This window comes from Protopterus annectens, chromosome 9.part0 (genome assembly GCF_019279795.1).
Source record: "Protopterus annectens isolate FY-2018-M chromosome 9.part0, PAN1.0, whole genome shotgun sequence".
Lineage (NCBI taxonomy): Eukaryota > Metazoa > Chordata > Ceratodontiformes > Protopteridae > Protopterus > Protopterus annectens.
Window position 1 is genome coordinate 1,185,759,516 of NC_056743.1, and position 26,798 is coordinate 1,185,786,313.

The 26,798-nt window shown below is 37.3% G+C and overlaps 1 protein-coding gene across 1 annotated transcript in view; it reads left to right on the forward strand.

The window, feature by feature from the left end:
• UNC93B1 (unc-93 homolog B1, TLR signaling regulator) overlaps positions 1-26,798 on the forward strand; it is a 374,232-nt gene that overhangs the window by 92,619 nt on the left and 254,815 nt on the right. The window contains exon 4 of the mRNA XM_044084084.1: positions 22,088-22,241. Coding sequence (XP_043940019.1) covers positions 22,088-22,241 — 154 coding nt within the window. The remainder of the gene's footprint in view (positions 1-22,087; positions 22,242-26,798) is intronic.

A 26,798-nucleotide genomic window follows, 5' to 3' on the forward strand; every position in this document is an offset into this window, starting at 1 on the left:
GAGAATTACTGTTCCTACTTACTGAATAGAGCAAGATAAGATGATAATGGGTTTGTGATTCTTGTTGTCAGATCCAAGACAGAATGCAGAATACTGAGAGCAATCTCTTACTAATATCTAAATATTATTTCCGGCTTACAGAATGACATCACACACATCTGGTCATCTGACTCTGTTTACCCACTATCCCCCATTATTAGAAGCTGTCAGGATTTAGCACATATGTGTTACCATAAACACAGAGCTTTTTCAGATTTGCACCTGCTGGAAGTCATAAAACTATTTTAACACTTCTACTCATCCTATAGAGCTACTAAGCCATACTTCTTACATGCATTGCATCTCTGGCTTCATTCAAAACTGTGAGATAACATCTTTATGGCCTAGGCCCAATATTTAAGCTCTTTACTATTTTTAAGTTTGGGATTAACCTCTTTCTTCCAGTATTCTTGGTTACAATATGTACATTTAAACAGTTACAATAATGCATGTACTTTTCTTTGCGTTCCAGCCGGGTGCACTGTCACTACATTTTTAATACAAGCAGCTTCACAAACAGGGGTGTAGCTAGGATTTTCAAATTTGTACTCACAGCTCTCAAACTGTTACCCCCTCCCTCTGCAGCCAAGCTACGGCCATTCTCGTAATTCATGGTTCGCTCTTTTTTAGTGTCGATGAAGAGGCATTCGCTGTAATGCCTCTTCAGTAATATAATATAGATTCACTCAAACTTGGTTCCTTGACTTGAAAATGAACCTGAAAGTCATTTCTTTGAAAAATGCAGCTTGGTAGTTGGGGTAGAGGATTCATGCTTTTGTTTTCTGTAACTAAGGTACAGGTTTTGAGCTTGAGTAAATTACTAACCACCTGCTACCCCTAACTAGGGTGTTTCAGTCACACACACACACCCCTACCTACCTCTTAGTGAAAGAAATATGGACAAAGCCTAAAATAAACAGGGACATATATTAAATAATGCTCTTGTGAACTTAGAAATTTGATAGAATAACAGGATTTGTGCTAGTATGAGAAAGTTGCTAGAATAACAGGATTTGTGCTAGTATGAATTTTTCTAAAGGACATGAAGTCTGAAATTCAAATGTCTATCATTATTTAGCAACTTCAGCCTTCAATAATTTCCTAGAAAGTCACAAAATTTATGAGGAACAGATAAAAAAATATGGGGCAAAAATCTGGACATTCTGCAAAATTTGGACAGTTGAGAGGTATGCTAACTACGTACCTCACACACACACACACACACACACACACACACACACACACAAACACGCACACACACCTCTCAACCTCTTAGAGCAACAAACCCATAAATAAAACTGAGGCAAAGGCCCAAAAATAAGGACATTTTTTTAAATATTGCTCTTATAAACTTAGAAAGATAATAGAATAGTAGTAGGTCTTGCATTAGTATGAATTTTCTGAAAGGTATGAAATCTGAAACTCAAATGTCTGCAATTATTTTCTAACTTCAGTCTTTAATGATTTGCCACTAATTTGCCAGAAAAACGGAATTTTATGAAAAATGACCAAAAATGTGATGCAAAAATATAAAATTGCCAGACAATACAGCTGGGAACCTGTCAAAGAAGGGACACAATTTTAATATGAGCACTGTTAACTTGAGCAGCTGACAAAATTAGAGAATCTACATGCATTTCTGAAATAAAATAATGTATAACTCTGATCATTACAGTTATTTATAATTGTAAACCCTCCATGTTTTCTTCCAAAATTGCTATTTTGCGAAGGGATTATTAGGGGGAGAGCAACATTTTGAGCCAAAACTGGGGACAGTTAAGAGGTTTGGATATTCCTAATTCTATAACATGATTTATTTGCACATACCTCTCAACCTCTTAATGCAGGAAATCCGGACAAGTCCAAATATGTTGAGGGAACATACAGACAATACTAAAAACTGATCTTGTATAAACTTAAGACAGTTGATAGAATAACAGGTCTTGCTTTTGAAACTTAACGTTGGTCATTATTTAGTGACTTCATTACTAAATAATTTGCCAGAAAAGTTTTATTTTGCATTTTACAGCATGAACACCAATAAATATCTGCTAAACAAAGCAATGCAGTCTCACAATGAAACTAGACGTAGCATTAAAACTTCTCTGCCCTTGAAACTTACATTCATTGAAACAGCATTGAAACCCACATTCAAAGAAAATACATTTTGCCAGTGGCAGATAAAGATTAACTTTGGGTTGTTTTCAAATCATAGGCCCCTTCCACATGAAACATACACATGCTCTTTGATACACCTTCCTGATTGTATTAAATTATATTCCTTGTATAATACAGTATAGTTGTTAGAGAGCGTTTTAAATTTATTGTTTTGAACATTTTTCCAGTATACAATGAAACAAAATGCATGCACCAATAATGACAAAACAGTCCAATTCAGAACATTTCCATCATAAAAGTCTACTCAAACATCTACAGTCCACCAGTTTCAGTAAATATGCACAATCTCTGAACTAGTAAAAGCCATCTACATAATTCCACATTGAAGAAATCTGTAACCAATGAAGAGGCTGCTGCTAGCAAACAACTTTACATTTCATGGTTACATCTACAAATAAAGTGCCTGTTGCCCTTGAGGAATAAATTACCTGTGTTGCATTAAAAAAAAATGATACGCTAGTAATATTGCAATAGGGAATGGATGGCAAACTGATAACAGGTTCATAGTTACTACTAGATATCTTTGCCAAAAAGGACTACAGCGTCCACCCCCCTTTACAACACAGCACAGTATCAGCAATGCATCTACCTACTGTGGGAGAAGAACCCACAGCCTTCTGCATCAAAAGCAAGTACACTACCTGTTGTGCTATTAACAGTGCAAGCAGACACAACATAAACAGCACTAAACTTTAGTTCCCCTGCAGCTCTCAGCTCCTTGTAAAATGTACTCGACACTCAGCTGTATCTCTGAACTTTGCAGCACACGAAATCTGGAAAAATCCAACATTTATTGGGGGGGGGGACAAAAGCCCAAAAACCAGGGACACATTTTAAACATTGCTTGTATAATTTTGGAAAGTTGCTAGAATATGTGAGCCCCTGAGGAAGGAAAGTATCCAGTGTTGTTGAATGTACGCAACAGTGAGAGAGATAACCAGATTCAAGTGCAAACATTTGCGAACAGCCAATCCCTTAGGGGGCTTTATTTTAGCACAGTAAGTGGACCTGAGGGTTATTTATTAGCATTTAGAAAGTCACTGCATTGATTAGAAAAAAAATCTCTTTTTTAAACTTATTTGTTTACAGTCCTCATAAAATCTGTCAGTCTGCCTACTACAAGGATGTCATTGCTTGGGTTATCAGTTACTGTCTTGTTATAATAGGATCTTTTCCTCTGTCCCTACAACTTTCCCTCCAGACATGGTGTTATGTACTGTAATATGTCTGGCCAAGATCTCTACCCATAGTAGGAAAAGGGAAGGGGACAGGGGGCTGCCTGTCAAGTATCTTTAGTTAAGGTAAAAGGAGGGGCAATGTAGAGCATGGCAGTAGTTTTTAATGTGTGAAATGATCATCATCATCATCAGCAGCAGATCTAGTAAGGGAGATGGCTAGAAAGGTACTTGGTATCACGTCTGGACAGAGGAAGGACGGCAAGGAGACATGGTGGTGGAATGAGGAAGTACAGGAGAGTTTACAGAGAAAGAGGTTGGCAAAGAAGAAGTGGGATTGTCAGAGAGATGAAGAAAGTAGACAGGAGTATAAGGAGATGAGTTGCATGGCAAAGAGAGAGGTGGCAAAGGCTAAGGATAAGGCATATGAAGAGTTGTATGAAAGGTTGGACACTAAGGAGGGAGAAAAGGACCTGTACCAATTGGCTAGACAGAGGGACCGAGCTAGGAAAGATGTGCAGCAGGTAAAGGTGATAAAGGATAATGAGGGAAACGTACTCACAAGCGAGGAGTGCGTGTTGGGGAGATGGAAAGAGTACTTTGAGGGGTTGATGAATGAAGAGAATGAGAGGGAGAGAAGGTTGGATGATGCAGGGATAGTGAATCATGAAGTACAATGGATTAGCAAGGAGGAAGTAAGGATAGCTATGAATAGAATGAAGACTGGAAAGGCTGTTGGCCCAGATGACATATCTGTGGAAGCATAGAGGTGTTTAGGTGAAATGGCAGTGGAGTTTTTTAACCAGATTGTTTAATGAAATCTTGGAAAGTGAGAGGATGCCTGAGGAATGGAGAAAAAGTGTTTTGGTACCGATTTTTAAGAATAAGGGTGATGTGCAGAGCTGTAGTAACTACAGAAGGATTAAATTGATCAGTCACAGCATGAAGTTGTAGGAAAGAGTAGTGGAAGCAAGGTTAAGAAGGGACGTGATGATTAGTGATCAGCAGTATGGTTTCATGCCAGGAAAGAGCACTACAGATGGGATGTTTGCTCTGAGAGTGTTGATGGAAAAATACAGAGAATGTCAGAAGGAGTTGCATTGTGTTTTTGTAGACTTAGAGAAAGCATATGACAGGGTGCCTAGAGAGGAGTTGTGGTATTGTATGAGGAAGTCAGGAGTGTCAGAGAAGTCTGTAAGAATGGTACAGGATATGTATGAGGGTAGTGTGACAGCGGTGAGGTCTGCAGTGGGAGTGAAGGATGCATTTAAGGTGGAGGTGGGGTTACATCAAGGATCAGCTCTGAGCCCTTTCTTATTTGCAATGGTGATGGACAGGTTGACAGATGAGATCAGACAGGAGTCCCCGTGGACTATGATGTTTGCAGATGACATTGTGATCTGTAGTGAGAGTAGGGAACAGATGGAGGGAGACCCTGGAGAGATGGAGATATGCTCTAGAGAGAAGAGGAATGAAGATCAGCAGGACTAAGACAGAATATATGTATGTGAATGAGAGGGAGGATAGAGGAATGGTGAGGATGCAAGGAGTACAGGTGGCAAAGGTGGATGAGTTTAAATACTTGGGGTCAATAGTTCAGAGTAATGGTGAGTGTGGAAGAGAGGTGAAGAAGAGAGTACAGGCAGGATGGAGTGGGTGGAGAAGGGTGTCAGGAGTTATTTGTGACAGACGAGTACCTGTAAGAGTGAAAGGGAAGGTCTGTAAGAGGGTAGTGAGACCAGCTATGTTATATGGGTGGAAGGTTTGGAGACAAAGCCAGAGAGGCACAATTACGTTGGTTTGGACATGTGCTGAGGAGGTATGCTGAGTATATTGGGAAAAAGATGCTAAGGATGAAGCTACCAGGTAACAGGAAAAGAGGAAGACCTAAGATAAGGTTTATGGATGTGGACCTAAGATAAGGTTTATGGATGTGGTGAGAGAGGACATGCAGGTGGCTGGTGTGACAGAGCAAGATGCAGAGGACAGGAAGAAATGGAAACAGGTGATCTGCTGTGGCGACCCCTAATGGGAACAGCCGAAAGAACATAATGATGATGTGAAATGATATAGCACTTTAATTGTCTCTTCAAAAAGGCCAGAAAAGCCATGGCCCTCTAGACTAGCCTAAATAAATAGTAAGTAGACAAATCAAATCAGACAGCCCAAATCTGTTGCAGCTTTGTTATTTGTAAACCTTTCAAAATGCATTAGTGTTAAAAACATTCCTTCACAAGTCTTGCTGATTTGAATGTGTTAACAATGAGATTGGCCTATAGTTCTTTGGCGAAGGGGGGGGGGGGGGTTCTTTCCTTTACTTTGTGAGAACTACCAAGATTGATTGATAAACAAAGATGCACATTTTCCCTAAAGCAAATATCCATTAAAAGGTCATAAGGGAGATCTCTTCCTCTTGCATTAATGTGTAGAGACATAATGTCATCTAAACCAGAAACCTTTTCTGTCACTAACGATTTAGTAGCTTACTTTACTTTATCTATCATGATGGGATTAAACAGCTTAGACTTATGAGCACTATACATATGTGGCAGTTGAAAGGATTGCAAACATTTTGTACATCTTCTCTCATATTCCAAGGAATTATGAATAGGACCTGTGTATAACCATTTGTAAAATAAAGCAAAGAAAACAAATGTCTTACATATATATCCCCTGACTGGGTCAGTGCTTCCCCTGAAATCTTAATAGCTAAGATATTAACCATTGCCTTGTACAGCTTCAGTCTCCAGGCAAGTAGTATCCAGGGACATTCACCCTCTATCTAGCAGTGCAAGACAATTCACTTCAAGAGCAAGTTAATCCCTTCTTGTCCTGTGTATCTGCCATGACCTGCTTAGTTGCTTTGTATTATTTATTGAAAGAAACTTTCCTGAAATCATTGGATTTTCCTTTTGATACTAACGCTTCCATCTGTTGCATATGAATATTTCTTGTTAGACCAAGTTTGGTGTACAGTTTTTCCTCATTAACTATATCCTTTAAATTACTTTTAAAACTCTTCCCCCTTTTGGATACAAAAAACAACCTAAGTGCTTAAATTGCCAGCTACCTGAATTTTAATGGATGTTGTACATCCACTATTTTTTATCACCAAAGAGTCCTCCAGCCATCTGTTACCCCCTGTCTGATTCCAGTCAGAGTAGGTTCCATAAATATTTCGTGATCCAACAGAGGGAAAGAAAAATGTGACAAATCCTCACTAGTAATGTGTGCAACTGCTCTGAGACCAGTAAATAATGCAGTCTTCAATGAAAGACATTCCTTCCAGTGATGCAAACAGGGTCACCTTCATTTATTGTAAGCCATTGGTCACACAAACCTTTTACATTTATTGAATCACCAAATATCTTTCTTGACATAATGCATTTATCGATTGCATGTGTGACATAATCCATCAGTGGCTCAAGGGTTATACTGCAATCATCATATACAATTACCACACAGGGCCACTCTGAAAGTCTGAAAAGTGCTGCAATAAATGAGAAAGCATGGCAGGATTAGCAAATACACAAACCCTACTTCCAGATCTACAGTAAAGGCGTGTTACCAGTAGACCTCCCATAAAGATGTTTAAGCAGTGCTTTAGATGATGAGCATGAGCTATTTTGCTTTTGAAGGAGAATTACATTGGCTTTGGCTTGCCTGCAAGAGGATGATAGCCGTATGTGTAGTTTTAGAGTTAAAGCCATGAAGCTTCAATCTGGGTAACTTTCAAGCAAGAGAAGTCATAGTAGTAAACACTTGACAACAACTGAAAAAAGTTAAAAATAACCAGTAGTGTAACCAGTTGTACTTACACACACACACACACACACACACACACACACACACACACACACACACACACACACACACACACACCCTTACCTGTTAATCCCTTAACGATAATCCATTTGTGATTAGCTATGCACATTTCCTGCTCACACACAAGAACCCCTTACCTGATAATCCGTTCACCTTCCACAGTGATAATCCATTTGCGATTAGCTATGCACATTTCCCGCTCGCAGCCGGACATGACGTGATGATGTAATTCTGACTGGCTGGTATGTGAGCTCAATTCTGACTGGCTGGTATGTAAATGTAACTTAAAGGAGCCACACTGTTTTTTTAATTAAAAAAGCTACCCCCTCTTCTGAATAAGTTGTACTGAAATCTGTACAGTGCATATGCCTCCCGACGTCCCAGCGCAAGCATATGCACATAATCAGTTTGATATACAAATGACATATGATTAAAATTTCGCCTAGCTTTACTGGCACGTTACATACCCACTGCTCTCCTTCCCTTGGCATGACTGGCAGTACTGCCCTTTTTGTAACTTCTTCAGTGAACCTATTGCCTGGTGAAGCTACAGAAGTAAATTAGGGTGTACCTTATGAGGTTACCTAGTTATCAGAAGAAATGCTGCAAATTAAAACATATTGGAAATAACTCTGTCGGGGGTAATCCTTTGAGGTGTATCTATAGGGGTTGTGAGAGTTAACAGTAGCTGACAGGATACTGCCAGACAAATCAATCAGTTACAAGCTAATTGTGCTGGATTTTGGGTTGTTATAAAAATTCAGTGATATTAACAATGTCATACTAAAGAGCATGAGCACTTGAGTTGTCAAGCCGTGTAGAAAGATTTGGGGTCAAAGTAGTTTTTTAATGAAGATATCTCATGATACTAGTGTTAATGCTTCACAGATTATTTTTACATCTGTAAGTAATTTTCTGAAGCTGAAGGAAGATTAAGAAGTGGATTTTGTAGTTATTTGTGATGGATGGGTTGTAGGTCTGCTGCTGGGCTAATGGAGGCCTCAGCCAGCTGTCTGGTTTGGTTTCTGGCTTAGGTACTTTCTTTGTGCAATTTGTACATCTTCCTTTTTAATTTCTCCAAGTCTTTTGAGTTTCTAATACCATGATGGGAATGGACCCCATTCCTAAGTCAAAGTATGATTAAAGATCATGAAATTAATATTGTTTCAATCTTTGATGTTAACCAGAAGTGCTCTTCGCAACACCAGCAATGTGCTCAGTATTGACTCCTTTTGCAGTTCACATGGAGTTACATGTATTGTTAACATATCTAAGTACGATTGTAAAGTCTTTCTTATAAGACCCGTTGCTCCTACTACTGTTGCAGCTGTCTGGGTAATCCTTCCACATTGCCCTAATTTCTGCCTGCAAATCCTGGTATTTTCTGACTGTGTGCGTGAGTGTGTGAGTGCATGAGTGTGTGTGTGTGTGTGTGTGTGTGTGTGTGTGTGTGTCTCTCTCTCTCTCTCTCTCTCTCTGTAAGACACTATATCTGTTTTTTCTTGCATCTATTTTTTGAACTGTTGGTAATGAGTGATCCCATGTGGTATAAACTTAATTTTATATAATGCTTTGTGGCTCGTTTCCAATGTTTTTCAGCTACTTCAATATTATGTTTGCATAATCCACAATGCAACAATCTTGCTACATTATTATTACTTTCAGTATACAGTTCTTCTGCCATTGGTATATCACAGACAGCAACAAGATATGTGACTGTTTTCAGTTTTGTTTTACAAAACCATGTGGGTTTTCTCTTGAGTCTTCAGTTTCATTTCACATCCCAAAAACATTATTGTAGGTGGATTTCAAGGTTTTAATTGCCCTTTGATATGTGCATATATGTGTGTGGGTGGCACAGTGACACAGTGGATAGTGTTTTCATCTCACAGCAAGAGGTGTGTGTGTGTGTGTGTGTGTGTGTGTGTGTGTGTGTGTGTGTGTGTGTGTGTGTAATGTGTGTGTGTGCAATGTGTGTGTGTGTGTGTGTGTGTGTGTGTGTGTGATTTCCTGGTTAGGGGTCGCCACAGCAGAACTCCTGTCCGCTAATGATTGGCAGTTAGTTTTTATGGTGTCGAGTTGCCAGCCCGACACCCAACCTTCAACGAAGGCACGCCCATTCAACGCATATCTTTCGAAGACCCATGGGGAGGACATGCAGACTCCATACAGAAGGCACTCCCAACCCAAACCGAGAATTGAAAGGGAGAACCTCTTGCTGTGAGGCAACAACACTACCACTGCACCACCAGGGAAGTCGTGTGTGTGTGTGTGTGTGTGTGTGTGTGTGTGTGTGTGTGTGTGTGTGTGTGTGTGTGTATATATATACATATATATGTGTGTATATATATATATATATATATATATATATATATATAGATAGATATATACACACACACACAAGTATGGTAGTATGGTTCCTGCTCAGGCCTATTTGCTTCCAAACAGACAAGATGCTTATACTAGATAGATGCTAGATTTATTTAACATTTATTTACCAGGAAAGTCCGACTTGGAACAAAGCCAATTTTCAGCAGAGGCCCGGGAAGAAGCACTCCAGACACATGACTATGTAATGTGAGAGGAAACTGGAGCACCCAGAGGAAACCCACATGAACACAGGGAGGACATGCAGACTCCGCACAGAAGGCACCCCAGCCGAGAATCGAACCGGAGAAACTCTTGCTGTGAGGCAACAACACTACCGCTGCACCATTGCTACGTTTAAAGGTTTGCTATCACTGTAATGCAATTAAACCCCCTGTGTTTTATGTGACCTTTCAGTGAGATCCATTTGTAACATCATTCATTGTACTTTAGCTTGTTTCTGTGCAGAGTGCTTGGTGAACTACTGCGTCAGAAACGCATTGTTCAACTGTTGTGAACACAGAATCCAATTATTCCTACCAGCTATGTGAAACATTCTTTATTAATGTAGCTTCACTTGATGTGGCTAATAAAATAGGACCCAGTATGTTAACATGAAAAGTCTATCACATGCTGGATATGTCTGATGCTGTGGTGATGAGCTGTGTTGTAACTCTACCCATAGTCGGTAACATAGCAGTAATGCAGTGATTACAGCAGCTAAGGGAATAATATCTGGAATACTCTCTACTCTTCTTAGGTCTGTTTGCTATCACAGTGGTCTTGCCCTAATGTCGTACAGATTGTCTGATTGTGTAAACAGCATTTACTAGTTTATTTATTTATTCTTTTCATAACTATAAACTGTGAATGGCTACTTCACAGGCACGGGTCAAGATAGAATACATATAGAACTAAGTTCTAGTAATCAGTTTTAGTGACCGTAGAAAATATTGGCAATTAGATCCCATAACATTGTAGCAGTTTCTGTTTGACTTGAGAAGCAACCTCTAATTTATTTATTTATTTACTTATTGACATTTGTTGACCAGGAAAGTCCATTGGGTCAGAAACCTATTTTCAGTGGAGGCCCGGGAAGAAAAGCTCCACAGGTAATCAAATATTGTACAGAACAAGTACAAAGTAAAACATATATATATATACATTAGCATAGGGTGGGGAGTAATGGTATATAGTTAATACATAATTATCAGACTGTATGGATAGATAATTACATACTTTCAATCACAAGAAAGTAATCACAGTCATTAGTAAATTACACAAATCATAGGCAGGAGAAACAGTCCTATAGAAGAGGAAGAAAACAATATAACAGAGAGTTAGAGTGGGATCTGAGTAGTTACGTATGTGACGTTAAGGGGGCATACACTGTATTTCACAGGTACAGCTGGGATAATTTAAATAGTGGGTTTTTAGTGAAGCTTTAAAGGTTATTAAGGAGTCAAGCTAAGTAATATATGAGGGGAGGCTATTCCATAGTTTGGCAGTGTTGTAGGAGTATAGGCATTGTCCTGCTCTTTTGTTGGGCTTAGCTACATTTAAAAAGGTCCTTTCTGAAGACCTGAGCATTCTAGTTGGGGTGTATGTGTGTAAGATAGACTGGACTGCAGGACAGCTATCAGGTTTGAAAATTAGCTTATGAGCAAGTGTTAATTGAGTATAATAGAGATAATGGTGAAATTCAAGCCAAGGCAGGTTTGGGATAGCTTTGCAGTGGTGTGGGCGGTTGGGCATATCAGAGGCAAATTTTGCTATCTTGTAGTAGCAAGATTGCAGCTTATTACTGAGGGATGTATGGAGGTTGATGAAAATGTGGCTTCCATACAAGAGGGATAGGATAAGAAAAGTGTTTGCTAGTTTTATCTTAGTTTGTTTATCTAGGTAGAGTTTATGTCGGTATAGTTTGCCAAGTTTGAAATGCATTTTCTTTACTGTATTGAGAATGTGTTGCTCAAAAGAGTTTATCAGTAGTGATTCTTAAAAGTTTTGCAGATGGCACCTGTTCTATTTCTGTATTATGTGAAAAAAAATTGAATTCTGCAACTGGACGTTTTGATGAAAGTAGTAACAATTTAGTTTTTTGGTGGTTCAGCATTAATTGAGCATCATTTAGCCAGGTTTCTGTGGATGTGAATGCATCTTGGGTGATCATCTGAAGGTTAGCAAAAATGATGGAGGATGAGATGATAGCTGAATCATCTGCATATTGAATTAATATGCTTTGTTGGGAGGCTTTATTAAGATTGTTAATGAATATATTAAAGAGTAGTGGTCTTAAAATGGACCCTTGCGGGACTCTTACTCTGTTGGTTTTGCCGTATGACCGATTGTGTCTGTCATTTAGGTAGGAGGAAAACCAGGTTAATACGCTTAGAGAGCATCCACGTTTTTCTACATATTGTAATAACTTAAGGTGTGGTACTGTGTTGAAAGCCTTTGATAGGCCTAATAGGAGCACTGAAGTTGATAGGCCAGCATCAAGAGCTTTATTCACAGTATCAGTGGAGGAGAGTAAAGCTGTGGTTATGCTATGTCCAGGGCAGAATCTATGTTGAGTGGGAGCTAGGAGGTTGTTGTTAATGATGTGATTTAGTAGTTGGAATTGTATATATTTTTGTAGGATTTTTGATAGTGGGGAGAGGATGGAGATTGGCCGGTAATTTGAGAGATTGTGTGCATTACCATCTCTGTGTAGTGGAGTTATAATAGACTTTTTCCACAGTTGGGGGATATAAGATACAGAGTAAGCTATAGCTTTGGCAGCAAGTTGTAAGTATTCAGGTGGTAAGTTAGCGGAGAGTGAGCAAGGCTTTAGTTTGGTTAGCAATTTTAGAATTGGGGATGTTGGTACTGGTTGTAGTGAGAAAGGAGGATTGGGTGGGTTATTGTTAGAAGAAACAATAGTGTGTAATAGAGGTAGATATGGGGCCTATTGTGTGGTATTTTGGAAATTAGGGTTGCTTTTTGTAGATGAATCCTTGACTAATTTTTGAATGGTGTCAATGAAATGGTTGTTACATATTTGTGCTATCTGGTGAGGGTCTTTGTCGGGAGAGGGTGATGGATTTTGAATGTTAACCAGGATTAAACAGGAAGGATACAGATTTCCAGAATTTTTTTGGATTATTACTTTGGGAGGATAGTTATGAGGAGAAATAGATTTCTTATCAGTTATGATACGTTTTTTTGCAGTATTTCAAAGTTGTTTATAATTTTGTTCATTTGCTTGAGTTCTACTTTTTTCCATATTTTCCAGGCTTTGTCTCCAGGCAGGAGGGTTTTAGTTTGTTTTGTTAGCCAGGTCGGCAAGGTTAGGTTTTGTTCATTTTGTACGAAGAGGTGCCAAGCTGTTTAATGCGCTAAGAAAGACGTTATTGAAGTAATCTACAGCATTATCCAGAGGCAGTGTTTTTATTGGGATTTAGTTTTGAGCTTGTAGGGTATTGATAAATATGTTTTGATCAGAGTGGACAAGGTTCCTGGTAGATTTCTGTGTGTGAGGTTTGGGGATTTGTATTTGGGTTCTATAGGTTTAAGTAGGTGGGTGGTCACTTAAAGTGTTTGGGAGGATGGCCGGTATTGGAGTAGTAGTGGGATAAGATACTAGAATCCAGTTTAATGTAAATTCTGCTCGGGTATTTAAAACACCTGTAGGCTCTGTGATAAGTTGTGTAAAACTATGAATGGAGGTTAATGCTGGTAGCAGGAGCTACTACTAAATATTCAATCTTTCCATATGTCTGCCCCATTTCTACAAATAAGACTAGAAGCAAGGCCCATTTCAGTATAACAGAAGCCCACCAAACGACATGAGAGCTGGTCTGGTAGAATATGTGTCTACTTGCAGTGCTAGCAAACCAAATCTGAGTAGCATTTATGGTGCAGACGTGCGTGTGCGTGTGTGTGTGTGTGTGTGTGTGTGTGTGTGTGTGTGTGTGTGTGTGTGTGTGTGTGTGTGGGGGCACAAAATGGGGAGGGTGAGGAGGTTTAGCTTCATCAGCACACTTTTTGTCAAAGGAGGTTGAGAACCCTCTCCAATTCCACTGTTGGCACATTCTAACAGTAGAAACCAGAGGATATGGCAGAAGGGTAGGTTTACTGGAAAAAGCAATGTCCATTTCAGACATAAAAGACTGATGGGCTCCCTTTGAGATCACTGGAGGCTTTCCCAGGGAGGATGCAGGGACACTGCAAGAAAAATGCTAGGATGTAAAACTGGAAACAAAAAAGCAGGCATGCACATGACTGCGGGATGTCTTCATAATCCTTGACTGTCTCTTGTTAACAGATATGAATCATTTATTGCAGTACAATAAACTACTCACATCTGTGAATGGTCATCTGGTTGATGTAAGGCTAGGAAAACAAAATATACTTGTTTCTCTCTTTCTCTCTATATATATGTGTGTGTGTGTGTATATATTTATTTATTTATTATTTATTTATATATATTTATATATATGTACTCTATATCTCTATATACGCATACACACACACACACACACACACACACACACACACACACACATACATACATATATGAGAGAGAGAGAGGGGGGGACAACCCCGTCACTGATGATGCCTTTGACAAAGCTACCCAAGTCTAGTTAAGAAAAGTGATCTCCAATCTCCATCCAGATTTTGGCCAAACATTCCAACTTTACACATAATGTATTCTACAAATTCAGACCGCATGCTCACATTCATTGTTATGTTCATCAAGCATACTGTATGGGTAAGCCCCTTATCGATATATATGGCCACCATGTTTTCAAGTGGTCAAAGTGCGTCATTTCTGACTGAAGCATACAGATTTGCAGGACATACTGTCATCCGTCCACAGCCCCCTTTTCCCATTTTTGCTCATGGGATTGGGTGTCAATTCAACAATCACAATCCTTAAAAGCTAATGTTCACACTACCTGGTGGCTAGCCCTGCCTCACTTGTTCTTCCATACCACACGCATGCACATGCATACTATAGCAAACCATGACAAAACATGTCATCAACCTATAAAAATAATTTACTTTCATTCTACTACTAGCTGTTGAATTTATTTCTTTGTTTTATATCAGAGATGATTTGTATGTAGTTTACTAATTCTTTCCAGTAATAAGAGGAATGTCAGAAATATTTTTTCTTCTAAAATTTTGGGCCATTTTCTGTTTTTCACATACTTAGCAGTCTGCAGAGATTTCTGTGATGTGCCAATTTTCAGATATTATACTTTATTAAGAACATGCATGCATTTAGCGCATAGCCAAGCAGCAGTCAAGCAATATTTAAAAAAATAAATTCCTACCCCACTGTTGGAAAGCTAGAAGAGGAGGGAGTAATATGTACCCAAAGCTTGTCATTTTGAAGTTTCTCACCCAGGTCTGCTTGTCATGAGCTGCATAGCTGTTTATAAGCAACCACCTTATTTTCTTTCACAGCAGGAAAAATGAAGAAAAACTTGCACTTTTTTAACTATGGATTTGCTTTTTATTTATAAATGAGAACTTTTAGCATAAGGAGGCAGCCACACAAGAATGACAAGAGGTGAGCTGAGAAGTGGAGGGACAAGCTACTTTCTTTGAGATATTAAGTACTTAATTGAAACTTTGCTCAAGAGAGCTTTATATTTGATTTGTTCTACTCTTATTCCATCATCTTGGAAGGTATTATAAAGCGTCTACAAATTTTCTGTTATTGATATTTTTAGTATTACGTTCCATGAGCTACTGTTGGCTGCCAAGGGGTGCATTCCAAGCTGTTAAGCTTTCACATAAAACCATATTGGTCATTGCATTATAGACCAGGTAGAGAGGAGGTAAACCTAAGTAACCTGCAGTGAGGAGAATGTGACCATTTCTGAAGCCTTTTTGAACAGCACAGCTTTACCAAATTTGTGACTTTTATAATAGGATATTGTACCGTATGTTATTCCAGGTCCCTTGTTAGCCTGCATAAGACTATGTAGCAGTAATGGGTCAGATCGGTGAGCTAAACATGGAAGCATGATCTTTCTGGAGTGACTAGACACGGCCTCTAGAAATTTATATGCTACATAATATGCTTTTCTGATCTTTTTGTTTTTAGAAAAACTCTGGCCAAAGCTGAAACTGTCACTCACCAACATTTTTAATGAGGGCATCATGGTTATATGATGTCATCTCTTTTCTGAAGAATGTGATAGCTAAACAGAATGCATTATAAGATAATGTTTACTCCAAAAACAAAGAATGCATTTGAATGAAAGTCTATTTCACCCATGCACTAGAAAATTGACATGTTTCTTGTGTGGTGGAAAAACAGAGTGTTCCATTTTGATTGTTTATTGCACGTTGTTGTGATCTGTGTACCACATTGGAACTTAGGTTGAGAGGTAGAGTTATCCTTGCTTTTGCAGTGGAGTACTGCTCAAGTCAGGACTGTCCTATTTAAAAGACCATAATGTGGTAACATTATCAATACAGTGCATACTTGTTTGGTTGATCTTTTCTTGGCAGGGGGGGGGACTGGCACGAGTAGGTATTACTGAGTGGTAATGAAGCATTTTTCTCATTATTGGGGGAGATGTTTTGCTTATTCTGTGCAGTGTGGCCAATTGAGATAACAAGAAATTAAGATTTTTGTAGTCTGATGAGGTAATTGTCCTTCAGACAACATTGTGTTTGGATGCATTTTGTTGTTACTGTTACTTTGTTGTTTGATATCACAGTTTAGAAAAATATACAAGTAAAATTTGTTTTTTTCTGCTAGTCTCTTTCTGCTGTTAAATGTGCCCCACAGACCTCTGACTTATACTGTGAAGTAACTTGACATATCCACACCATTTCTAGTGATGTAAACGTGTGTTTGGTGTGGAAGGAGGTCCCTATAAATAAGTAAATCTTAGAGAAGATGGGTGATAGGAGTAAAGGGGTGATGTTAGGAGATGCATAGTACACAAAAAAGCTTAGATGGCAAAATGCAAATAGCTGCAAAAAAGAGTTTTGGGAAGTCTGGTACTCTGTATAAAAGCATGAAAAAACACAACACATTTACAGTAAGATTGCTGTGGGAACTGAAAATAGTAATGTTTGTCATAGTTTGAAATAGTACTCAGGAAGTAACTAGAGACAACAAACACGAAAAGGAGAACGGAAACTTTTAGAAACTGCTGGTGTCCAATCTGTAGTTTATGTTAATATATGTTTTCATTATCAGACTGTCTCACTGAACTTGGAAAAAACATATATAATACTAAGTTTCAGATATTCTCACTATTTCTGAAATGTATCCCTGGCACATATCCTTGTTGGCTGAAAGTCCTGATTTGGACAGTAGTTTACATAAAAATATTATTGCTGGATAGCTTGATTTCATGATGTCCACTTTTTCCTACACACACACACACACACACACACACACACACACACACACACACACACACACACACACACGTCCACCTAAGGAGCAGCACAGGCTTACCATCAGTCTTGGAAAGCCTCAGAGGAGCATACTGTTCAGTGGCAGGAAATCCCTGAAGGGCTTGGAGACCAAGTCTATCTTTAAGTCAGCTCAACTCAAATTTCTGAGCTTCAGAATCTTTCCTTGCATTTCATAAGGATATAGTCACCCTCAGAAGTAACCCATCTTTCATGCGTAAGATACGGTTAGAGATGTCCTTAAATCAGGCTGTTCATCTCCCAACTTTCTTTCCACAACAACAGAAAAAGAGGGGTAGAGAGAGAGACATAGAATGAAAGAATCCTATACTCCCTCAATGTACACAAACAACTAAGATTTTACTTGTGTATGACTAACTTCTGTAACAGAGCAGACCATGGGGTGATTGAATTTGCAGAGGGTAAGCAAGGGAGGCCAGTAGGCAGTAGACCAGTAGGCAAACAAACCATATCTATGTGGACTGCAAACTGTATTAACTTCTTCTGTTCTGTTCTTGTCATGGCAAACAGGTCCCTCCTAAAGTCAGAGCACATCCCACAAAGACTAAAGCTGCTTCCAAACCTTTTTAAAGAAATATCTACACAAGTTATTTTAGAAGCTGCCACATGGTCTTCTGTCCACACGCTCACCAAGCACTGCCATTTAGGATCCATTTCCAGGGCTAAAACTGGGTTTGCCTCAGCCACCTTGCAGATCCTTCTGTCTCTGGGCAATTATTTAGCCTATCCATCCCACTAATCTTATTTGTGAATCTTCTTAAGAATCAGTGCTGCAAAATTGACTGCATTGAACATTGTACGGTTGTTTAGATAACTTAGCAAAATTGTAGATGTTCAAGTAGATCAATATTGTAGAATTCCCCTCCTTCCTTACAATCTTTCTACCATTTTTTGAGGGGGTGGATTTCTTTTTCTGGAGTAATGTTGGGAGAAAAAATTATTTAAATAAGGGTTCATCTCTTCCTTCAGAGCAATTATATTTGCAGTCAAGATAGCAATAATGGGAAAATGTTTTAAGCTTTTAAAGTGAATGATAAAGTACAAAATAGTAAATATTAAGTGGTGCATTGTTATAAAATAGAATTGATGCTAAGAGATCTGAGAAAACACATATTAGCTGCCCTCCATCATGAAAAGCAAGCACTTCAGTACCTCCGATATTAGAATGTGACACATTTATTTTAGACTTGTATTTCTTGTTTTACATTTGCTAACTTGAAATTATGCTGTCTTAATCTTTGTAACCACAGTATCAGTTTCTTGTCATGCTTTACTTATGACTGACCCCACAAAAGTAGATCATTGGTTGTTTGCCAACACCTTTCAGGCTTTCAATTACATGCATAACAGCTCTCTGGAATGTATATGGTCTGACGAAAAATAAACTAGAAATCTAAGGAATCTTTACTTCCCTAATGGTTGATGAGATTTTCACAAACTGGAATTTTTTTTATCTAGTGCTACTTCTCATAATCCCTGATTTGCGTCTAGCACTGAAGAGAGCTTCACATTTGGCGTTACTATATAAATATCGCTTTAATCACGTTATTCATATCTTGTAGATAAACATAAATAAGGATATTCTCTTGCTTTATAAATGCAACCATACTGTTTACCATTTTGCTGTCTCTGGTTGCTTCGTAATGTCACATACTGCTGAGAACTACTGGTGCTTTCCTTGGAACGTGTCACTGGCATAGCATCCAGATTTATTTTATGTGGTCTTCTCTTGGCGTACTCCTTAAAGCTATAAACAAGACAGCATAGTCATAAAGGACATCATTTCTAGGAGTGTATACAATATTCAAGATATCTTTGTAACTTTGTGACTATTACTATACACATTCTGTCTTTGATTTTACACTTTGAATTCATTTTACCATTCCAAGCTTCTGACAGGCCAAACTATCTAAAATACTAGCAGAATTTAAAGTGCTACAATTTGTAACATGATTTTGTACTTCTCATTTTTTATATTAATACCAGTAGTTTTTGACAAAATTGCTTAATTTGTTGCCATGACGGTATTAACAATGTTTCAGTGTCTTTTAACACAAATACTTTAAAAGTAGGTTCTGACAAAATTTTGATCTCTAAACCTGTTTGAAGTTTAACTAAAGATTTCCTTTAGTTTCTGATGCATTTTTCAGATTTCACTATGTCACATTTTCATTTTAATATAAACTACCAGAGCAATTTATTTGTGCAACTCATATTTGTGTTTCTTTTCAACCACTTACAATTTCTTTTGAAGTCATTTGCAAAAATAATTCTTTCTAACATAGCTTCTACATAATTGATTAAATGCAGGCAGTGATTTCTCTACTGCTTATAGCCATGTCATGTACATGAAGCTTGAATGTCAGCTTACCTTATCTTTTGATGAACGTCATGTTACTGTTGCAACACATTGTCATTTTATCATTTTCCTTTTTATTTTAGTCACACTTTTGTTTTGTACACATCCATTTTCTTGCAATTCTTTTAACTGTGTATTGTAATTTCACGTGTTCTGCGCAAATGTACTTCTTGTGATAAGGTCACCTCTGTTTCTTTTAATACATTTCCTCTTGTGCGGTTGTTTGTTGCATTGCAGATTATTTTTATTGGTAATTAATCATAAAATTCACCAAATTCATAGCCTTTAGCTTTCTTTTTTATTAAATAAGAAACATCTTTATTAAATTATCACTTATGACATAGGCAATCATACACTTAATGTAAATTAAAACAAACCATGTTGACATAATTTTAGCTGCAAACATTACACATCACTTCTAGTTTATCCAGTCACTGTAAATCAAGCATTTCATAGCTCATTCAAATCTTGCCTTCTTTTAAACCTCTTTCCTCGTCTGCATGTATTGTTCCCACATCCACTTTTTCTATGCAATTTGCTCCTACCCTTTTGTGAAGATCCCATTTCCAGTTGTTTTATTTCTGTTACTATATTCACTACTTCTGGTACAGTTGGTTTAGACTTTACTATCCATTTCCTATTTATTGCTTTTTTGACAGACACTGTAATTAAACTTAGCAAGGACATACTATGTCTAGGCAATTCCAATTCTGTATCATAGCTCAAAAAATTATTTCCTTAGTCATACCAATTTGCTCATCCAGTATTTCTGCTAGAGTAGTCTGCTGGAAATTTTTAAAGTCTGCCAACTCATTACACTCCCAGAAAATATGTTCCCAATTACCTCTTGATTCCCCATCACATCTCCAATATTTGCTGTCTACCTGAGGAAAAATTCTTTGAAGTCTACTTGGGGCAAAAACATACCCATGTAAACACATCCAAGTAAAGATTCTAAATCTTCTAGACTTTGCTGCATATTTGGGAGACATACATATATCCCTCCATTGTTTATTTATGAATTGCTTATCCAGTTCCTCTTCCCAATCCGTTCTAACCTTCTCTGATTGATTCTTTTAGTTATCATGCAATATTTTACATGCTTTACTAATTTTTCCTTTTTTAACAGCAGCTTCTGTTCTAGAGTCTACTATGAACTTTTGCTTAGGATCACCCTATTTCTTTTTCTTTGACTATATTCTGATATCAATCCTTGATAGGGAAGGCAATCTCTAGCCTGCAATTCAAATAAATAATTCACCTCTTCCCATTCTGTTACCTTTACCTCTTTAATTATTTTCTCCTAATACCTCATATATTCTCCTCATTAACCTTAATAATTTTATTAGGGAATGCAAATACTTCCATTGCTGTGCTCATAAACTCCCAGCTTACTTTGTCAAGTGCTTTTCTGCATCAAGACTGCCAACAACAGTGGTATTTTCTTACATTCTGCTTCCCTCCTGATCAAACTTGTTCTATTATTGTTGTCAAATCTTTGCCTCCCCTCTACAAAGCCACATTGATCCATATATATCAATTTTGGCATCACTTTTGCCATTCTTTTTGCCATTATAGACATAAACACGTTATAATCATTAAAAGATGAATATTCTAGTACAACACTTCAAAGAAAAGCCACATAAGAAGCCAGTTTTACAAGGCAAAACATCTTTCAGTTTTAAAACACTGCTGATTTGAAGTTGTTTCATTTAGCCCAGGAAAAACAGTGGCATTACTTTTTAGCTGCTACTGCAATTCTTTATATTGTAAGAAATCATCAGCAGGGTCCTATCCTTTCCCCCAAGTTCACATGGTCAAGGTCAAAGAATTTGAAGGAGTGAAAGCTATGCCCCTTGATGTGTTTGCATAGGGCATTTCTTTCAACATTTTTGTAGCATAATAATGCTGATATATTCTAGCCCTTAGGATCATTTTTGTTTTCCCTATATAGAACCCATCACATGATAGGAACTTTACCACATAAACCATAGCTTTACTACCACAGTCAAATTTCTGTTTGGGTATTACTTTTTCCATAATTCTCAAGTATAACTGGGAACAGTGACGGCACTTTGACATTCTACCTTTTCCCTTAAGGTTTTAGTCCTTTCTAGTAAAGATTTGAAGCAAGTGTCCTTTTTGTATACAATTTTAGGGGTCACACCTACCACCCTAGTGCATTCTGGGTCTATACAAAAATGGCTTCAGTTCTTTTCTATAATGGATGCTTTTGTCTTGTAAAACTGTCTTCTTACATGGCTTTTCTTTGAAGTTTTGTTTTGCTGTACTAGAATATTCATGTTTTAATAAGTGTATTTGTATAAATATATTTTTGGCTCATCTTTTTTTATCACTGATATTTAAAGTTTTAGCTATTGTAAAAAGTTTTTTCTTAGGTATTGTGTACGTCTTTTTAAGAATGGTTTTAATGGCAAGCATCTAATCAGTGTTGTGGACCATGTGGTTGCTGTTATAGTATAAAACCATCCATTTTGATTTTAATGGCAATCTGATGAAGTCCAGTCTAACTTTGCACAAAAGCGCTAAATTGTTTAATAAAATAGTGTGGAGACCTCCCTCTTGCATTTCTTACTTTTTGCTTTTATTTTCTGGCTATCGTAAGTCACATACGATGTGTGCAAAGTACATCAAGTTCTTGATTTTCTGTTCTTTTTTTTTCCTATAGGCTTGTTACAGATGCAGCTCATTCTACATTATGATGAGACATACCGTGAAGTGAAATACAGCAATATGGGACTACAGGATATTGACAACAAGATGCTGATGGGAATTAATGTCACACCCATTGTGGGCCTCCTCTACACACCAGTCCTAATCAGGTGAGGAGAAGAAATGGAAAGATATGAGGTCAGCAGAGAACAGCATGCTATGTGGCCATTTGTTTTCAGATGTGTCCCTAGAATATAGATTGTCCAGGAGCTGTCACTAGTGTTTGTAATCACAAGAAACCAAGAATAAGTCCAGACTAGTAAGCAACGAAACAATGGTGAAGCCAACCACAGGAGAAAAATCCGGTTGTGTAGTTTCACAAAGTTTTTAATTTAATACCAAAATTGAAATAAAATAACAACAAAGAGTATCTGTAAAACTTAAAGCACTTGACAAATAGCAGAACTTCCTCAGACAGCAACCAGCCATTAAACAAGCTAATTAATTAATTACAGTTGATTTAAACACAACTTTTCATTTAACGTGAGCTCTCCATTGAAAAGCCTATTGTACATCTCATTTAACCAACTGTAAACACTGGTTACAAATACATTCAGTTGACACTCATCTATAAAACCAATATATATATATATATATATATATATATATATACATATATATATATATATATACCAAAAGTTTAACAGAAACGTTTCAAGTAACTTGGAGACAGGGACTGAATTGGATATGGGGGGGTTTGACAACGAGGGTGACACCCTTGAAGGAGATTTGAACTGTCAAAGTTCGAATCAAATGTACTTCACTGATAACAACTCAGTTCAGAATCAAGCACCACAAAAACTGGACCTCGAACCGGATGCAGGGGACCAACCAGAGGTACAACACCCACAGCAACAGCAACAGCTACAACTGACTGGGGTAAAATTATTTGAAATTTTACAAAATAGTGCGGGTGATTTTTCTGTATATAACTTTACGGAATGCAAAATTGACCAAATTTGTTCCCTCAAAGAAATGTGACATTGCAGAATTGTTGGTTGATTTTAAACTGTTTTTACGTAAATTGAATTTGAATGTATTATTTGGAAAGCACACGAAAAATGATAACAGTTTAAGAACAGCAAGCACATTTAACCCGCCCCAGAACAATACCTTGAGCATGTTTGAGTTTTTATGTGAAAACGAATTTAGGGATGTATTGAAACATTCTAACAAAGGCCACAGTAATTTGTCCGTGGAGGAAAATCCCTTTTAAATTTACTAAGAAACCTTTCCCTCAGGCTTATGAAGCCAGATAAAGGAGGAGGGTTAGTAGTGTTTTACAAGGAGGATTATTCTAATATTATGCTAAAACTGTTAGAAAGTAACACCTATGCCCCTATTAGTAGGAATGAATTGAACCAAGCACATAATAGAATAAAAATGTTCATCAGTGACTTGTTCACAGACGGGCTCATTACTCTAGAACAACATACATACAAGAATCCCAAAAATATTTGGGATTCAGTACACAAAAGCACGTTAAACCCACCCTTTAGGGCCTTGGTTGATGCAAGGCAGTCTATATTATACCCATGTGCCAAATTTGTAGACAACTTTTTAAAGAAGTATGTTAATTCAGAAGGTCACATTTTAAAAGACTCGTGGGCCTTTTTACAGCAGTTACAAACAGTAGAATTTGATGCAACCATGAATTTCCTGACAGTGGATATAATTAATTTGTACTCCTGTATACCCCATGAGTTGGGGGTTGAGTGGGTATTGGATTTTATTAGGACTAAAGGGGCAAATGTCAATGAATGTTTATTGATGGAGCAACTATTGGACATGATTTTAAAAAAACAATTTTGTGTCATTTGAAGACAAGCTATTTGTGCAAAAAATTGGAGTGGCTATGGGGTCACCAGTGGGGTCTAGCTTTGCAAACTTGGTTTTGGCCCACTGGGAGAATAACTTGATCTTTAACAGCCAGTGGTTTAAACAAATAAGTTTATACAGAAGGTTTCTTGACGACATTTTCATTTTATTTAAAGGGAACAAGGAAGAAGCAGAACGATTTGTTGAATTTCTTAATTCAACAACATACAACTTCCAAGAGAATACTATCAACTTCTTGGATGTTGAATTAAAGAAACATAGAGCATCATATTCAGCAAAAATTTTTAGGAAAGTGACCTATTCAAACAATTTCCTTCACTTCACTAGTATGCATCCCCTTCACCAGAAAAAAGCGGTGGTCAAAGGCCAACTGGTGAGGGCGGCAAGAATGACCACACTGCAAAGTGATTTTGAAGAGGAATGTAAATTGCTCTACCAGATGTTCTTAAGGAGAGCATATCCTAGGTCATTTTTAGACAACATTTTCCAAGAAGTGAAAGAAAAAAGGAAAAAAGGTGTTTGTTCCCTTTTTGGTTAGTGAGAATGTCAGTATGGACGGTAGGGTAAATACTAACATGGGAACTGTTAGTATAAGTACACACGTGAATACAAACAACAGGCTGGGACAGGACATTACAGTAAAAAATGATACCAAAATGATTTTACAATAGCATTTACCTTTACATATTGCCCAGAGGCTGTGTCTATAGGTAAAATAGTGAGAAAATACTGGGGTTACTTATCAATGGACAAAAATGTATTTACAATTTTAAATTTTGATCCAGTAATAACATATAGAAGGGGTACAAATATGAAGAGGCTTCTTGAAACAAAACCTACCGACATTAAAGAAAAAAGGGGAACAATGAGATGTGGTGCTTGTAAATACTGTAAAGAAATTGAAACATCAAGTACATTTACTATCAGGTCAGTTAGATATGACGTAAGAGGGGGGCTTTCATGTATCTCCAAGGGGGTTGTTTATTTAGCGCAGTGCAAGCAATGTCCATCTTTTCACTTATATGCAATCGCAAAGAAAAAGGATGAGAATGCCTTGGCTAGGCACTGTGACAACAATAGTGGCCATGGCTTCACTTTTATGGCCATAGATGGCATTTCTAAATACAGTGAAGCCAATAAATTTGCTAACAAGAACTATTTAAAACTAGAAGTGGAGAAAAAGGAATTAGCATGGCAACTGCAGGCATCAATGAAGCTTGCTCAATTGCCTGTATTTTGAAGTTGAAAAATCTCTTAAGGTAGTAAAAAAAAACATCATTATAAATATCAGGAATATATGGTTTCCCCTGAGACTTTTTAGGTAGGGGGTTACTGGTTAGTTTATAGTGTTAAAACCTTACCTACTGTATAAAAATAGTTTTCTGAACAGCTTACTTATTTTTAATTATGTCTAGTTGTTAAAAAACAAATCATAAGAACTGATAGTTTTTATTATTAACCATAACAAAATTCTAAAACTGTATACATTTAAAAAAATCTTTAGTAATACACTAGTATTCTTATTTTGTGTACTTTTAATTTATGTTTTATCACTGTTGAACTAGGGTTATATTATATTGGTTTTATAGATGAGTGTCAACTGAATGTATTTATAACCAGTGTTTACAGTTGGTTAAATGAGATGTACAATAGGCTTTTCAATGGAGAGCTCACGTTAAATGAAAAGTTGTGTTTAAATCAACTGTAATTAATTAATTAGCTAAGAGGTTATTTAAGTCTTAATTGATTAATGGCTGGTTGCTGTCTGAGGAAGTTCTGCTATTTGGTGGCTGCCAAGTGTTTTACAGATACTCTTTGTTGTTATTTTATTTCAATTTTGGTATTAAATTAAAAACTTTGTGAAACTACACAACCGGATTTTTCTCCTGTGGTTGGCTTCACCATTGTTTCATTGCTTACTAGTGTTTGTAATGTTTACCAGTAGAAGGGTGCATCACACTGAACATGCTGGATGTTTTCAGTAATGTCCAAAGGGGGTGGTTGCATAAATCTTAGTTTTTATTTTTAATGACTGGAAAAAGAAAAGTTAAAGCATTCTGAAATATTGCATCACATTTTCTGATATCCTTTCCCTAAGAAATACGTTATCATCAGGGTAGTATTAGGGTAGCATTCTAGTTAATTACATTTGTTAAAATGGTCAAACAAAACCCATTGAATGAAACGCGTTTGTAAGGATATTGCAGGGGGAATGCTTCTCCAAACAAAAAAGACACAAGCAAACAAACACAGAAGGATGATACAATTATGGATTTAAATATGTACAGACATACTCAACAAAATATGACACTGATAAATAAACTAAAATGAGGGAGTGGTTTCCTTTATTATTGAAGCACTTACATTGATTAGAAAAACGATTTCATAGAGATTGACTAAATAGAGGTGACGAAGGAATGAATTCCAGACCACCAAACCTAGAATGAAAAATGCCTGTTCAGCTGTGGAGAGTATGAAAGGTGACTTTGTTGGCTGGAGTATAGTAGATATGCAGGAACAACTGCAGACACTTTTCTGTAGCAAGAGGCATGTTGTTCTAACAGAAGAAATAGAGGCATGTCGTTCTAACAGAAGAAATATTAAAGGGTGTGCTGCTTTGCACTTCATTAGTTAAGTAACGTCACAAATATACTCGTGTACTCTTAAGACTTCAGCAGCTGAATTTACTAATTTGACCATTAGCACAGTCCATGGGGATATATTGGTGTTGTAGTAGTGTTTGCTTTCAGAAGAGTTTTATAATCATGCAATTAGTAAACTGTTCAGAATGGACATAACCTAATCCCTACAGAAGCTATCTCGCTGAG